Source organism: Phascolarctos cinereus, unplaced genomic scaffold (assembly GCF_003287225.1).
Source record: "Phascolarctos cinereus isolate Bilbo 61053 unplaced genomic scaffold, phaCin_HiC Scaffold_726;HRSCAF=1367, whole genome shotgun sequence".
NCBI lineage: Eukaryota > Metazoa > Chordata > Mammalia > Diprotodontia > Phascolarctidae > Phascolarctos > Phascolarctos cinereus.
The window spans coordinates 361,574,434-361,591,478 of NW_027556098.1; the positions used below are offsets into that span (position 1 = coordinate 361,574,434).

A 17,045-nucleotide genomic window follows, 5' to 3' on the forward strand; every position below is an offset into this window, starting at 1 on the left:
CTATGCCTAACTAGGAATCCCTATACAGTGTGTCTGACAAGTGTCATCTCTCCTTTGCTTGAAAACCTCCAGGGCTGGACAGAGTGGGTGGGGAAGAAGCCCCAGAGCCTCACTTTGCATGGGTACACCCCATCCATGGCTTTTAGTTCTGCCTTCTGGGGTCAAACAGCATAAACCTGATCCTCCACGAGACTTTCCTTCTCTAAGCTGCATATCTCTAATGGCTTCTCCTGCACTTCTTAAAACAAACAGCTCATTTATGCTCATGGCTGCTCTTTCCAGTGCAAATCAACAGTTTACCTATATCTTTTCATCATGGGCTGTTTTAAATTCATCACTTTCCCCAGGAAACCTATTCTTCTTACTAACTTTTCTGTTTTAGTTAATGTGGCCACAGCTGTCTACAGTCAGATCTCAGCCCTGTATGTGTTTCTCCCTTCTCCCTCCCTACCCCTGCCCTGAGCCTGGTCAGCTCCTTGGCATGACATCATGTAGACAGCATTGATCTGGAATCAGGAGATGTGGGGTCTAGTCCCAGCTCTGCCACTCCATGGTGGTGTCATCTTGGGAAGGTCTCTTTACCCCCTCTGGCTATTAGTTTTCCCATATGTAAAGTTAAAGGATTGTACTAAATGATTCTGAGTTCATCTCTAGCTCTAAAACCCTATGACTTAATGTTATCTATGTGTCCTCTTCTTACCTCTCCATACTCATTGCTAACCAACCTTGACGTGCCCTTCTTGCCCATCTCCTCTTGTTGAAAGGCCTTCCTTCTCTTCATATCCCATCTAAAAGGCCCCTCTTTCAGGTAGCCTTCCATAATTCCTTTTTCCTCCTTCTGGTCCTCCCCACGAGCCATATGTGGGAGCTCTCATCCTTAGATCTCTTTACATTGTGTTTTTACCTGTCCTAGGTGCTTACCACATTCTACTTTGTGTCACAAACTTTGAGTTCATATGTTATCCTTCATTCTGATTTCTCCTGCAGGACGTGGGCCATGTGTCGGTCATCTTAGTATTACCTTTAATGTCTAGAATACAGCTTTGCACACAGTAGATATTCTGTAGATGTTTGTTATATGATTGAAACCAAAGGGTCCAGAGGAAAGTTTGTTGGAACCATCTTGTCTCCATAAAAAATACATTTTTTTGAGGTTTGAACCCATGTCTTTTGTTTGTTTACTCCTACCATGTCATCATCATCATCATTGTCAACAATTATTTAGTATTTTTAGTTGTACAAAGCACTTGATGTTATTTGAGCTTCACAACTTTTTGAAGTAAGTGATGCACAATTATACCCATTTTACAGATGAGTAGTCTTAGGTGGCTTGCCTGTGGTCACATGGCTCGTAAGTCTCAGATTCAGTATTCAAACCTGGATCTTCCTGGCTCAAAGTCCAGCCACTATCCATTATACCTCATTTCTCGTAGTGATCAATGATATGTTTATTGGCATCAAATGCATTAGTGGTGACCATAAACACAAAATACCAAGGCTGCACCCTTTTGGATTACACTGTGGTTAGTATAGCCGGCCAACCCTTTTAATGTCTGTCCACTCAATGTTTGTAAGCAAGAAACAGCTGGGTCCCATCTAAACCTGTGAAAATAATTGTTAGTGGATTTTCCTGTTGTTTGTGCTTCACAGGCCTTTATGGAAGAGATGACTCGCAAACAGCCTGATGTAGACCGTGTCACAAAGACGTACAAGAGGAAGGCCATAGAACCAACTCATGTACCTTTCATCGAAAAATCCCGCAGTAGCCGTATGTTCCCAACTTCTTTTGTCCAAATGGTTGAGAGCTGTTTCCTGCTATTTAAAGAAAAAAAGAAAAGAAAAGGATGTGCCCTTTTGCTAAGGGACTGCTGAAGCCTGGTTTTCTCATTTTCAAAAATATTAATGAGCTTCATTCCCCCCCCCCAACGGATCTTATTTTGAAATCTGACCAAGATGCGGCAAATAATTGTTCTAATTAACTTCCATAAGTTAAAATGAAATTTGGAGAATAAATAAGTGCATCTTTTTGTGTAGCCTTCAGTCTTGTCCTGCAATAAGTCCTGCTGAGTTGTTTACATTTCATTTACATTGATTTACTTCTAGGACATGTCAGCATCTATTTAAACCCATTCTTTCCTCAGTTGAATTCATATTTTCTTATGGCCAAAGAAGTAAATCATAACTTTGATAAACTAAAATAGGAAAAGAGAAACCACAGGGATTTGGAGGAAGAGCAAATGCCCACGTCTGAATAAGATAATTTTCTGCATTTAAAGGTTTTGTTATCCTGTACTCCCCCCCCCTTTTTTTGTTTTCAAATTATTGCTCAGACCTCTTTGTAATGTACTTCTAAGTTATTCTTGCTCATATAAGTGTCTTTGTTTCTTGGCTCAAAAAATCCCCTTTGCCTCCAGTAACCCATATGGTTATTTTTTTCTTTTTAGGGAAGTCTTTGGGCCAGGCTGCTCCTCCCCCTATGCCACTCCTTTCCCAGTCTGAAGCAAAAAACCCCCGGATCCACCAGCTGTCAGCCCGCTGGCAGCAGGTCTGGCTTCTGGCCCTAGAACGGCAGCGGAAACTGAATGACATGTTGGACAGATTGGAGGAGGTAACCACCTTGGGCTGGAGGAGGAGGTGGTTTAAAAGGGCAGCTGGGTCTTTCTACTAGTCCTCCCCATTGTTTCTGACCCAGACCCCCTTGTGACCAAAGGTATACATTTGTGAGGTGACTAGATGAATTAGAGGTTTTGGAATACAGGTTTGATTCATGGTTTTGGAATAGAGCAAAGTATTGATCCTATGAGAATGAAGCCTTGTAACCTTGACCACATTGGCACCAAGTGCTAATGAAGAATCAGGAAAATAAAGAGGGGAAAGAGGATATGATTGAGCAGCTTCCATATTGGCAGATGTAAATCACAGAGGTGACTTCTGTAGATGGATGGCTGATCAATCCTCACTAAACCTGGGGAAAGAGACCTTTTTTTGAGGTATCATCACCCATTCTACAGAAGCCCAGTAGTAAGTACTCTTCACATTCTTTGTAAGAAACTGATTATATCTTTTTTATTTGTTTGTTTATGCATATCAAAGCAGCTCTGCCCAGAAGTGAGTGGTTTTTGTTTTGTTTTCTGTTTTTTGTTTGTTTTTTTCTGTAGGTCAGTTGAGCTTTAAGCATATGTTTTCCTTTGTTCTTTCCAACTTTGAAGTTTGGAAAACCAAGGGGTGGAGGACGGAACTGCTCTTTGTTGGTTGAAGCACTGTTGGCATTTTGAGTTAAAACAGTCAAAATGTCTGAGAACTGCCCTGCATCCTGCATAGGCTTACCATCTCCCACAGATTCTCAGGACTGAAAACCAAAGTTTCATTGGCAGTTTGTTCGCTTTGGTGTCATTCTGAAACAACGTGCTTGGGTGTTCTCATGCTTCAGCCCTAGAGAACAACCTAAGGCATCCTGTAGGGATGATTTGGAGAATGCAGCCTGCATTGCTTGGATCCTCCTGTTTGGGTGGATCCCAGTAGGATCCACGTTGTCCCAAATAGCTGGAGATTCATTGAGGGCAACCTTTCTGAAATTAGACCTACCTATTCTTCTATGTCTGCAAAGGTGCTGCTCACTAAAGGCCCAGAGCAAAAGCTGACCATTCTCTGCCTGTTTTATTTTGATGCCTATAGGCTGCATTTCCTTCATGGCAATTGTTTAGTTATGGTGTCTGTCCTGCTGCTCTACCACACCACAGCTTGTCTGAATAACTGTGGCTTTAAGCAGAGTAGCCAAGTCATGCCTTTCAAAATGTGGTCATTTTCAACTATAAACTTTGATGGACTCCTCCCCCCCCCCCCAATCCTCCCAGGAAGGCCTGCATGGCTTTACTGAGTGTCTGAAAGCTACAGTCTGCTTGGAGGCAAGTTTTCCCTGTAACCAAACTCTCAAGTCATATTGATCCCCAGTCATGTTTGTCCAGTTGAAGGAATTCGCAAACTTTGACTTTGATGTCTGGAGAAAGAAGTATATGCGCTGGATGAATCACAAAAAGTCCCGAGTGATGGATTTCTTCCGACGCATTGACAAAGACCAAGATGGAAAAATTACCCGGCAAGAATTCATTGATGGCATCCTAGCATCCAGTGAGTCTTTTCACAACTCTGAAAGAAACCTGTGAATGTTTTTTCCACTTGCTTGAAACAACCAAAATGTTGGCTTAGTACCATTCTTTGTTGGAGAAAGAACTTTAGGCAAAGGGAAGAAATAATTTGAGAAACAAAAATAGATGTAATGTTGAAGGAGGTGAGGAACTCAAGTTATTTTATCAAGAACTGAAATAATATGAAGTAGTATAAGAAAGCTCTTTTCATGAAAATAGAGATCCTAAGTTAAATGTGTTTTAAAATTAGGATTCTTTTGTATTTGGTACTAGAGATACAATTTGTTCTAACTCACCCCTCCAAGAATCTTCCTAGTTGGTGTTTCACAAGTTGATTTCTTTTTCAATTCAGAGTTCCCTACCACCAAGTTAGAAATGACTGCTGTAGCTGATATTTTTGACCGTGATGGTGATGGCTATATTGATTACTATGAATTTGTGGCTGCTCTCCATCCTAACAAGGATGCTTACCGGCCAACAACTGATGCAGACAAGATTGAAGATGAGGTATAAAGTCGTTTTGCTTCCATTGTATGTGTAGTCCTGGTTTTCAAACCTCCCAAATGGTGATTATGGCAACAACAGTATTTGGTGTTCATTAGTAGAGATGGGTTTGAATCATGACATTTCCAGCCCTTGGGTCAGTCCTATTTGAGAGAAACCCAATTTCAAGGAGTTCTTTGTTAAGTAAGGTCATGCTTCCAGGAGAGTTTTGCTGTCATTTGATGACCAAAAATCCAGGGCTTTAGTGGGCCATTTTGGTCATCAGCCCCAGTGACTTAGTACCAGTGTTAGGAAACTTCTCGGTGGATACAGGGGAATGTACATAAGCGGGAAGACTTGTACTTAACAACCCATCCAGCTTGCTACCTCAGAAAACAGAAGGTCATGTCTAAAAGTGAAAGTATATCAACAGCCATAGATGTAAGACAACTAAGATGGCAGTTCCTGATTCAGGCACCTCACGTGACATTCAGTGCAATTCAACATACATTAAGTGCCTGTGGTGTGTCAGGAACTGTGTTAGGTGATGGGTATGCAAAGACAGAGCCAGGCTTGTCCCTGCCTACAAGGTGCTTATACTTTACGCGAAGCTTTTAAAGAACATAAACATCCTGGGATGCTAGGCAGTAGGGTTGGTAGTAAGACACAAGCTCATCAACAGTAACAGTGAGAGTAATAATAACAGCTAATATTTATGTAGCAGTGAAAGCTTTCTAAAGGATTTGACATTTATTGTCTTCTTTGATAGACAACTCTGTGAGATAGGTTTAGGTATTATCTCCATTTTTTTTTAATCCCCATTTTTAAAATGAGGAAAATGAGCTCAGAACCATTGATTAATCAACCAACAAGTATTTACTGAGCCACGCACTGTGTGCTAGGGACTGAGCTAAGCACTGAGGAGGCAAAGAGGATCCCTGCCCTCAAGGGTCTAGGATTCTGCTGGGGGATGCAGCATGACCCCAAAGGGTATCTGCAAGAGGGGAAAGCGCCAGCAACTCAGGGACCCACACAGGCCCTCCTGAAAAAGGTGGCGTTTGAGCTGCTACACAAAGGAGGCCAGCGATCCTAAGAGGCAGAGACGAGAGATGGGATGTCACAGGGAGAAACGGCCAGCAGGCCCGTCTGGCTGGGCTGTAGGCTGAATCAAGGGGAGGAATGTGGAAAGAGAGGAGGGGGCCAGGCTGTGAAGGGCCTTAAATGCCACCATTTATATTTTGATCCTAGAAGTGATGGGGCGCCCTGGAGTTTGAGCAGGGGCATGACGTGGTCAGACCTGCCCTTTAGGAATAAAGAGAGACCAGAGGCCCGGAGACTCATTAGGAAACTATCGAAGTAGTTCAAATGAGAGGCAAAGAGGGCTGGAACAAGGGTGTTGGCCATGTGAGCAGTGTTATGGAGATGGAAATGACAAGATTGAGCAACTGACAGGATATGTGGGGTTACAAGCCTTGGGGACTGGGAGAAGATAATAGATTCGATGTTTGAAATAGCTGTAGGACATTCCAAGAGGCTCTTGGTTACATGGGACCAAAGCTCACACAAAAGACTAGGACTAGATTTATGGATCTGGGAATTATTTACAAAGAGATGATAATAAAAACTGGCAATACCATTTGGTGAGAACCTAGAGGGGAAAGAAGTTACATGGTTTGTCTTGGCTATAGAAAGTGATAAGGGGCAGGATTTGAACTCCGGGCTTTCTTGGTTCAAAGTCCAGTGTTATTTCCACTCTACCATACTGCCTCTTATTGTGCCCTGGAGAGAGCTGGCCTGCTCAGTTTGCCCAGCCAAGCACAATTCAGACCCCAAAGGATGCTTCACTGCAGGTCCTCCTCTCACCCCTCAGGGAGCCTGTTGTGGGAGACTCAGGGCGGCAGAGAAAAGAGTGAGCTTGTCTGCCTTTGATGCTTGTGGCCCCTCAGGGGCTCATGCAAGCAGGCGGGGACAGCGCATAGGAAGGGGCTGTGTCACTGACCTGAAGAGGGCATGTCGCCGGCCTGTGCTCAACTATCTCTTGTTCTCCTCTCATAGGTCACGAGACAGGTGGCTCAGTGCAAGTGTGCAAAAAGATTCCAGGTGGAGCAGATCGGGGAGAACAAGTACCGGGTGAGCTTGGGGAAGCACCACATGAACGGCCTTGGTCAGAGTCCTCATCTGACAGAAGGGATGGGCATCCTCGATTCAAAATTTGAGTTCTCCAGTCCCTCCTCTTTATGCAGAGGTGCCCTGTTCATCAGCTCATTCAGTCTGAGAAACAGAGCTGCATTCTGGACCACCTCCTTGCTGGGCATCACGTCCCCTCAAACATTCTGTGAGGAGAGAGATGTTGGACCTTTCTTTTCCTTTCTTGATGCCATCTAAAGCATTGTGTGAAATGGTGGCTAAACTAGTAGTTACCAGGACAGCAGGCAGTTTGTGTTGGAAGAAAGCCTGCTCCCTGTTGTTTCATGTGAGCATGAGGATGTATCCTGGGTACATCTGAGTCACTAAAGGGCTGCCTTCATTCACTAAGAATGGGCGTACAACAGGTTTACAAAACATGTTCCTCTTACCAGCCCAAGTACTTACTTGGGTCACTGTTATGTTTATGTCATACATGGAGGAAACTGAGTCTCAAAGAAATGAGTTATCTTACCAAACCAGCCTTTGCAGTCTTCAGCTGGAGTCAGAGGAAGTTTGCAAATGCAGAAGGGAAATGATGTAAGCCAGGCTGTCCTGGTTAAGATGGACCTGTCAGAAACCTCCAGAAGGCCTCAGAGAGTTCTAGAGTCCCTAGTCCAGCAGAGCCTCCAAGAGATTCAGGGACTTAGCCAAAGTTACAGTCAACAGAGCAGGACCTCTGATGCAAAGCCAACCCTCTTCAGAAACCTATCTCCCTGCAGCAAGAAACCTTATCAAAGAAAGTCTTTTCAGTATTTGCATAAGTGAAAATGTGCTTCTGTCTTCAATGACAGTCTGTGGAAATGGATTAGCCATCACCATTTAGGTTTCCTGTGTGCAGCAGGAAAGAAGAGCTCAGGTTTGACCAGGTGAAAGTAAAAGTACCCAGCCAGATGATGTTTTGGATGGTTAGATACCTTGAGTTAGGGCTTCTGTTTTAGAAACGGAAAAAACTCACCACAATTTTTGTTGAGTCAAAAGATTGAGAGGCAGCTAGGTGGCAGAGTAGATAGAGCTCCGGCCTTGGAGTCAGGAGGATCTGAGTTCTCAAATACTTGAAACTTAGTAGCTGTGTGACCCTAGACAAGTTACTTAACCCTGATTGCGTCATTAAAAAAAGAAGAAAAGATTTAGCAGATTGTGGGGGGGGGGTGTAGCCAACCCACGGCACAGTGGAGACAGGGGCTTCAGGATCCCCTGAATCTACCTTAGACCCAGCCCAAAGCCCGGTTCTTCGTTTTTAAGGTGACAGTCTCTCCTTAGAATGAATTGCTTGAATGTGAACAGATTTCTAGTGACTGGTAATATTAATTTGACCAAATGTTCTTATTTGTTTTATTTTTCTTTCCTCCTTCCTCTTTACCCCTTGTTTTCCATAGTTCTTCCTCGGCAATCAGGTACAGTGTGCCTTGCGATGCCCACCCTTCTGAGTGGATGTGGTTTGTGTAGTTAATGCTTTCTGTCCTTTGCTGTGGTGAGAAGTGATCAGTAGCATGTTTGTGTCACATCTGGTTCCATCAAGAGGCTCATTTGTAGGCCAGGGTTTCAGAGCAGTCTCAGCAGTAAAAGGACTCAGCGCACATTTTGAAGTAGATGCTAAAAATTCCACTAAAATCCACAGAGGCATCTATGTTGCTCAGACACTAAACTGCTTCTTAACCATTATGATCCAGTTATTTAGTGATAGTTGAAGTGTTGGCTATGTCCAGTTCAATTTTTTTAAGAGATCATGACCTCACTTTTTTTAACATGGCATAAATTCCAGTCTTCTGATTGGAAAAATTATGCTGAGCAAAGAAGTCCCAGAATGATTATTCTTTGCTCTTTGTTTGAATGCTTTGGTAGCTTTTGATAAGATATACCAAATGAAAATGGAGAAGTATATCTGGTGTGAGGTAAATTATTCAACTTCCTGAGCTTTCTGAATCTGGCCTGCATACCAGAACTTGATGGAATTATATTTTTGAAATTGTAGGAAGAAATAAATTCTCTTCTACCCACTGAGTCACTTTAGTCTCTCATGGCTTCCCAAAGAGATCTGGCATCATTTATATTGTACATTGCATGATAAATTATGTTCATGTGTGATTATGTCCAACTATGATTAGGAAAATCAAATTGAAGGTTGACTTGATTCCTCAAATGAATTTTGTCTAGTAAGAAAAAAAATAGATATTAGGTTTTTCCCCAGATTGCTCAGAAACCTTCATTAATCATCATCTTCATAGGGGTGATTGACACAGTAGGGTTTGATTTTAATTTGGACAGCTTAGGATAGAGAAACTAAAGATAATATAGTGATATGGAGGGGGAGATGACAGAGTAATGGAAATTTAAAAAAGCAGGATTTTTTGTAAGTATGTAAACCGTTACCTGGTTTATGGAGAACCAGGCTAATAATACCTATACAAAAGAAATTAAAAAGTGAAAAAGCAGCACTTGGAAATAATATTGTTTTCAAACAGATTTTGGGAGGAAGGGCACCACTTCATGGAGTGCAGGTGCTCTCTCCATTGGAACAAGAAGGCATGCTAGTGCACAGACTCATCTATAGTAGGGATGGGATGGGAGAGGAACCATAGAACATAGAATGACAGAGCTGGAGGAGACCTTCGAGTGGAGGGCAGAGGAAGACAGAGTGGGATGGAAGCTTAGACCATAACATAGAATGATAGAGCTAGAGGAGACTTTCGAATGTGGAATGTTCGATTAAGCTGGAGGGACTCTAGGGATGGAGCCAAGTAGTGCACATAGATACCAAAATGTACGGGATAATTTTGTCTTTCTGAAATGTTTCCTAAATTTTTCATTTTTAAGTTTATTTAAGTGAGATTAGCAATCAGAATATGTCCTCCTTCTGAAAACCCAAGTTGTGTCTTTCTCCACTCCCTACTCCTCCAGATAGTATCCTCCAAGTCTTTTGATTGAGGAATCTCACTTCTTTAACAAGAGTCCTGGATCTATACTCTGGGCATTCATTACCGTTGTGAACCATAATATCCTATTCTCCCTTCTCATCCGTTTAACGAGTATTTATTAAATACCCACTCCCTCCTTTAGTCTGTTTTCCACTCAGCTGCCAAAGTACAGTCATGTCTCCACCCCCCTCCCCTGCCAACTCAGTAAACTGCAGTGGCTCCCTAACACCTCCAGGACCAAATACAGAACCCTCTGTCTGATGCTGAAAGCCCTTTAAAACCTGGGCCCCACCTACATTTCCAGTTTTCTTATCCTCTACACTCACCCGTTCTTCAGTCTTGTGACACTGGCTTCTGGCTGTTCCTCAAGCAAGACCCTCCATCTCTTCAACTACGGCCATTTCCTCTGGGATGCTCTCCTCCTTGTCTCTGCCTGACTTCCTTCAACTCCCAACTAAAATCCTTAAGGGCAGGGACTGTCTTGTGCCTCTTTTTGTATCCCCGATGCTCAGCACAATGCCTAGAACATAGTAGGCACTTAATAAATATTTATTGACTTATGTGCAAGGCACTAGGGATTTGAAGGCAAAAACAACCATCGTTTCCCTTGACTTTACGTTCTTTTGAGGAAAAACATCTCAAAAAATTAAATACAAAATACATCTACTAAGTAGATAGAAATTTCCAGAGGTGAAAGAACTGGCAACTGGAGGGTGTCAGGATAGGCTTCCTGTAGGAAGCAGCACTTTTACAGATCTTTGAAGGAAGCTAGAACCTCAGGGAGGTGGAAGTGAGGAGAAAGGGAGCATCTCCAGGCCCATAGAACTGCCTGTACAAAGGTGGAGGTAGGAGGTGGAATGTCATTTATGCCTCCTATATCTCTTCCTGTATTTTGGAGATGGTCATTTAACCTATGGGGAAGCACCATCAAGACACCAAGGGAAGACAGGACCAAGAAGTCTGTTGGTTAGGAAGGGTACTAGATAGGCTAAAAGGATAGAAAACAGTGGGTCCCAGAGTAGTTTTTATGATCCCAGAGGAAGGAATATTAAATCTTTTTCTACTAAAGTCACTCTGTATAATGGTGTGAGCTCCCACAATGACTAAAGAACATGTTCCTTGGAATAAGCATTGCTGGCTGAAAGGCTTAAATTTCTGCAACTGAACTTTGCTGTAAACATCTTACTCTGGTGGTTGGTTCTGCTGGTTAGCTTTCTTGCTGGTGGCATCACCTCAGGGACTCCCTGAAGTTCTGGGACCCCAAAGATGCTCAGGGCTGAAGGTGCTTGCAAAGGCATGGTTCCCTAAAGCGCAGTCCCACACTGTTGTATGTTTCTCTGTGCAGTGCACTGTATCCGGGAGCCAGCAGTCATCATGCATTTCATAACTGCCTGTCCTGTATTAGGAGTAAATGTGGAAAAAATGCCTGTCAGAGAATGTTTTGTTCCGCTTTGGATCAAATCTTTAAAGAAATCAAACTGGAGATATTTCTGCCTGTTCATTCCTTTGGACATCAAAACTTAACTTTGTATGAATGGGCCAAGGGCACCATTCATTAGGAGAAGAAAAGCTTGCAAAGAGGAAATTGTGGTATTACTAGAGTTTCTGGGTTAGATTTTTTTAACCCATTTTAAAAATTCTTTTTTGGAAACTAAGAAATACAAGTCTGCATTTTTGGCAAGATTTTAAATCCAGACTGCTCTCAGAATATCTGCCTGGATACAGTCTGCTCCGAAAAATGGACTGTTGCTCAGTTTACTCCTCATTTATTCAGTTAATTCTGTATTAATTCCACAGTTTGGAGATTCCCAGCAACTGCGGCTGGTCCGTATTCTGCGCAGCACCGTCATGGTCCGAGTTGGTGGAGGATGGATGGCCCTGGATGAATTTTTAGTGAAAAATGATCCCTGCCGAGGTAATGAAAGACCCCAGGAAGGGATTTGTGTAGGTTAGAGAGACATGCACGTCAGAGGTTTTTTCTACTTGTGAAACATGGTTTTGTTTGTTTTCTTGCTTTGTTTCTTTTGTTTTTAAACTTTCCAGGTTGCCCACTGTCACCAGTTGTGATTCTAGGTTAAAGGACAAGAGATGGCTTTCAAAGAATAGTTGTGACATGTTAATGATGATAGTGAATTTCCCATTCAGGAAATCTCATTTTAGGCTGTCTAATTAACACGTGCTTAGGAGAGAGCCTAATGAAGCCACTTAGGTTTTTTCCTAGTGTTTAAAATATCTTTCCCTGTAGTTTCTTTCTGCTGGCCTGATGACCTGCCTGTCTGCTTGAAGCTTGGCAAGTGTGGGACTCTGGTATTTCTGTGGGTCAAAGAGCTCCTGCTCCTGTTGGGTGGATGAGCCTGTTTTCCTGAGGTGGCGAATAAGTATTTGCAGCAGCAGTAGTGCCAGGCACCCAGAGGCTTCTCACACTGTAGGTTCTCTCACTGGTAGCTGCTGTGATGGTGCCGGGGTGGGGTGGAGGGACCCTGGACGTCTACCCCAGTGACAGAGCTGCATGTGGGTGTACAAGACCCTTCCTGCCCTGCTCTTCTTACAGCGTCGTCCCCTTCTTGACCAGCTCTGTCTGCAGAGATTTCTTTGTTCGTGTGTGTCTTTTATTCCAGTGCACCATCCTGGAAGTAAGATAAAGCGCTCAGACTCCAGCTCTTCGATGGCCAGTCAGTCTCCCATAGGTTGGCCTTTTCGTTTCGTCGTCACTCATCCGCCAAGCTTTGCTCCTTTGGCTGCCTTTGTGCATGCAGGACATGGCACGGTGGCAGCTTTCTTGCCTCTTCTGGCTGGCAGCGTGCTCAGTGTTACAGTTAAGGCAGGGCCATTGGGATTCATTCTCCAGGGAGCTTAGAGGCCAAAACCAAATGTCTCCTTTCACGTTGGCCCCACTTGCTAAGTTAAAAACATTGATGCTTTTTTTGACTGATAATAGAACTAAGGGTCAGTGTTTCCAATGTGATGTGACTGAATACTTTTTGGAGCATTTAGAGAGGATGAAGGAGGAAGAGGTGAGAGATCTCTCCCATGAAGAGCTCTGGAATGTATCCATGATGGCTTGCTTTCTCTTGTTTTCACTTGGCAGCCTGGATCAGTAATACCCGTGGTCAAACAATGTTGGGTTTGGTTTTTTCCTTGGAACAAGTGCTTCTTGAACTCCCCTTTAGGCAAAATCAGGCACAGTATTGAATTTCTTGCATTTGCCTAAGTATAACCTCACTCCTTCCCTTTCCAAATGATTCCACCGACTAAATCTTTTCTTTCCATCATCTCTCTTTCTATATGTATATGTCTATATTGGAATAGCCCAAAAGATACTCTCTGTAGCATTTGGATTTGCTTCTGTTTAATATCTGCATGCTTGAGAAATGAATGTTCCTCTTCCCACAGGAGCCTGGTCCATGAGGAGAGCACTCTGCTGGCTTCCTCTATGGCATTCCCAGATCAAAATAGGAACACCAAAGAAATTCCATTTAATTCATTGTGTATCTGTGAGCCATCTCCTGTGTGCAGAACACCACTCAGTGCTGAGAGAGAGGCATGGTCTCTGCCCTCATGAAATTCATAGTACAAAAGGGAGATTAAAAAAAAATTATTACACAGCAATACATGATAAGAGCATAGGAAAAGTATGAACAAAATACCCTGTGAGGGATGAAGGAAGAGGAGGTTATTAGTACTGAGGGGGCAATGTTTGAGTTGAACTTTAAAAGATAACTTAGGAAATTAACTAGTCATTAAGGGAAAGAGAAGATGTTCTAGGGATATGGAACAGAATGAACAGAAGTGTGGAAGCAGGTCAAGTCAGGGCCTGTTCAGTGGCACAGTAATTGATTTGACTAGTATCTGATGGAACAGTGTTGAGATAAGGCTCGAAAGGTAGGGCAGCATTGGGTTATGGGGGGTGTTGAATGCTGAGTGAAGCAGTTTTACCTTTGCACACTAGGCATTTTTGATAAAAAGAATGGCATGACCAGATCATTGAAAAGGGGAAATTTAGCTAGTATTCGTATGAAGGATGGATGGGAGAGAGAAGAGGTAGAGGAGGCCATTTGGAGGTTATTTTACTCATCCAGTCAGGCAGAAATGAGGGTTTATACTATACGTGGTGGTAGCAGAGATAGAGAGGAGAGGCTGGATAGAAGCAGTACTTCAGGGGCAGAATATTTAATCCTTGATGAACTGATAGGCTGTGAGAGGTAAAGAAGAAGGAAAACTCACAGTTAACCCCAAGATTTTGAGCTAGGTGTAGGGGTGGGGAGCCTGCAGCCTCAAGGCCACATGTGGCCCTCTAGGTCCTCAAGTTCGACCCTTTGACTGAATACAAACCTCACAGAACAAATCCCCTTAATAAAAGGATTTGTTCTATAAAACTTGGACTCAGTCAAAAGGCCACATGTGGCCTCGAGGCCCCAAGCTCCCCACTCTTGATAGGGAGTCAGTAGATCATGGAGTGATTGGCAGAACGTCTAAAGGCATTTGGACAAGCAGGTTTAGGGAGACAAGTAGTAATCGAGGCCAGATACTGCCCATCTTGAACCTTAAACAGGTTCCCTAAATAGCTCAAGGGTTTCATAGGTAAAAAGAAGTTCAACAGATCTGGAACCAAGCCTTAATCACATGAAGAGCCTGAGGAACCGGAAAATTTTTAGAATGGACTGACTTCCATATGCTGTGACTAAAAAACCTTTCCAAGGCCTATTGGATTCCAGCTAGCTTTCCATACAAAGTGATAGGACTTTATATTCCATGCTAATTGTGTGATCTTATCTGATCACCCTATTTTCCTTCCCTCTTTTGAATATTCCTAGTTTGTGTCTGTCTTTTGAGACATGGAGGGCTTTTCTCATGTGACAGTACAGAAGCATGGCCTCACTGGAGTGAAATAGCCCTTTCCAACAGCTTCACGACCTCTTTATCAACCATACAACCTGATAGGGGCTTTACAAAAAGGATACAACCTTTTATCAGCAATAGGTGAGATAGATAGGAAAAGACATCCAGAGTAGCAACAACTGAAGACTAGGATAAAATGTAGTGAAATGCTTTGGAATCACATAAACCTGAGGCTTTTTGGGACTGTTGACAGACCTTGTGTAGGCAAACCAAAAGGTGACCCACACCAGCTGAGGGATTGGTGGGTACAGGACAGTGTCCATCATGGGCCCCGTTCTGATTGGGGTTTCTGCTTCCCTCTTCTTCCTCCATGAACACCGAACCAACAGGATGGGGTTTTCTGAGCCATAGATGGCAAGGCTACTGCATTAAGCTGGGAAGACCTTGTATGTGATTTGTTATCTTGGGAAAAGTCTCAGCCATGGCCATTTCAAACTGAGCTGCGATTTACATGTGGTTTTTAATTTCCAAAACATTAGACCAGGTTCCCTTGCCAGTACAGCTTCCCAGTGAGACAGCCTCCTAACATTGGCATCATGGCAGTCACGGGAATATCAGCTTCTAAATGGGTTTGAAACAAAAGGCTTAAGTTTAGGGCTGAGATCATGTTTCTTTGGCAAGATGGTACCTGGGATGATGTATGTGTGTATGTTTGTGTGTACGTGTATATATGGGTGTGCACATATATACATGTGTACACACATGCATACGTTTTATGCTGTAGAAGGGAGTCATCTGTCAGATAGGGGTCCCTGGCACATAGTAAGCACTTAATAAATGCTTGTTGACTAGCTGACGTTAGGTGACTTTTGAGGTCTCTTCTGCTTCTAAGGTTCTAGCTTTCTTTGATTTTTCCTCAGCCAGTTACTACTATGCCAGAGAAAGTGGATGGAAATGTGGGATCATTATTCAAATGCAGCAGCTATAGTATTTCTTTTCCCTTCTGTGCAGCCCAAAAGTCTTTGGATTTCTAAGAATTCACATTAAAGATTCCAGATGGGGCAGCAATAATTGTCAAACACCATAGTTTTTGCCAGCACTCTCTTCCTTTCTCTGCTCCTTGTGTCCTCTCTACTTGAATTCTTGAGTTGAAACACAGTATTGGTATTTGCAAATATGTCAACACTTTACTTTGAAAGATCCAGCCCTGACTTATTAGTATAGTTATATCTGTACTTCAGTGAATCCCTGAACTTATCAGTGTGAGTTTCTTGTCAGTGCACACCTGACGTGCCTCCCCTTCTTCTGTGGAATTCAGCGGAAAGAGCTCAGGGTTTCAGATCCCCACCACTTATGTTCACTGCCTCTCTGACATTGGGCTAGATAGCCTCTGAGATGTTTTCCAGTTCCAGATCCCCTGACCTTTGTCCATGATGACCCCAGGAGATGAGGCCGTCCTCCGGATTGCGGTACTTTTCATGGCTGTCAGAGGCGCGCTCAGCCAGTTAGTCTGTTTGTTCCTTGGCAGATGACCAGCCCGTATCCTTGGACGAGCATACATTGTCCCAGCTGCACACCGCTTCTTGTGCTTGGTTCATCGTTAGAAATACTTCCCTTGCTTGCACTCACTCACTCTGGGGCCAGCTGTATAACGTTGAGTCTGCAGAGATGGTGGGAAAGTTTTCCAAGATTCACAAACATACAAGCTTCTCTACTTCCTGAAGCCTCTTAGCACAAGAGGCACTTACTTACCACGTACTTGGAGGAGGCAGGAATGAGCAACTATATTCACCAGGATTTAATACAAAGAGCAGTGAGGTAATGCTAAACCTGTATTGTTTCAAATGTCAACTCCCTTGAGTTTCTATAATATTTACTGATAGTTTCATTGGAAGTGTGAAGACAGGAATCATTCACACTCTTAAAGACAAAAAGTCTAACGTAGTCCACACTCCCTGTCTCCACATCTTCCTCCTGTTCCTTCCCCTACAGTCAACTGCCTGCTTCTGGTGTTCACATCACCTGATTCTGATATTTCTGGCTCCTACACGGGACTCGAGAACATTTGTCATCAGCTCCTCTCCCCACCAGAGTTCCTCTAGCCCCTGAGACTCTCCTTTCCCTTTGAATATTTCTTCTTATTGCCTGTCTTCACTGTAAGACTGCTTTTAGTTCTAAGTAATGTATTTCAACTCAGATGCCTGAAATTCAACCTTTAGGGCCATTTCTTTGTGTTACCTCCTCAAACATTCTCCTGCAGATATCCTAGAGTATAAAGGGTAGTCAGTCACTTGAAGCTGAGATTTGTAATAAGAGTAATACAGAAGTGATGGTTTTAGTGCATGAAATACTGCCCATGCACTGAGGATGGGCCTGAGTAAGCTGCATGATGGACTAGATTTTCCCAGCCCCTGACTGAAAGGTGAGGATACCAGCATCACTTGAGACCCAGGGCAGCCACGAAGGAAGCATCGCA

General features: G+C 43.2%; 1 protein-coding gene across 1 annotated transcript in view; it reads left to right on the forward strand.

Annotated features, from left to right (window-relative positions):
• The window catches only part of MACF1 (microtubule actin crosslinking factor 1), a 370,629-nt gene that overhangs the window by 344,920 nt on the left and 8,664 nt on the right, over positions 1-17,045 (forward strand). The window contains 7 exon segments of the mRNA XM_078145466.1: positions 1,651-1,768; positions 2,445-2,608; positions 3,966-4,128; positions 4,498-4,652; positions 6,684-6,758; positions 8,192-8,209; positions 11,528-11,645. Of these exon segments, the coding sequence (XP_078001592.1) occupies positions 1,651-1,768; positions 2,445-2,608; positions 3,966-4,128; positions 4,498-4,652; positions 6,684-6,758; positions 8,192-8,209; positions 11,528-11,645 (811 nt within the window).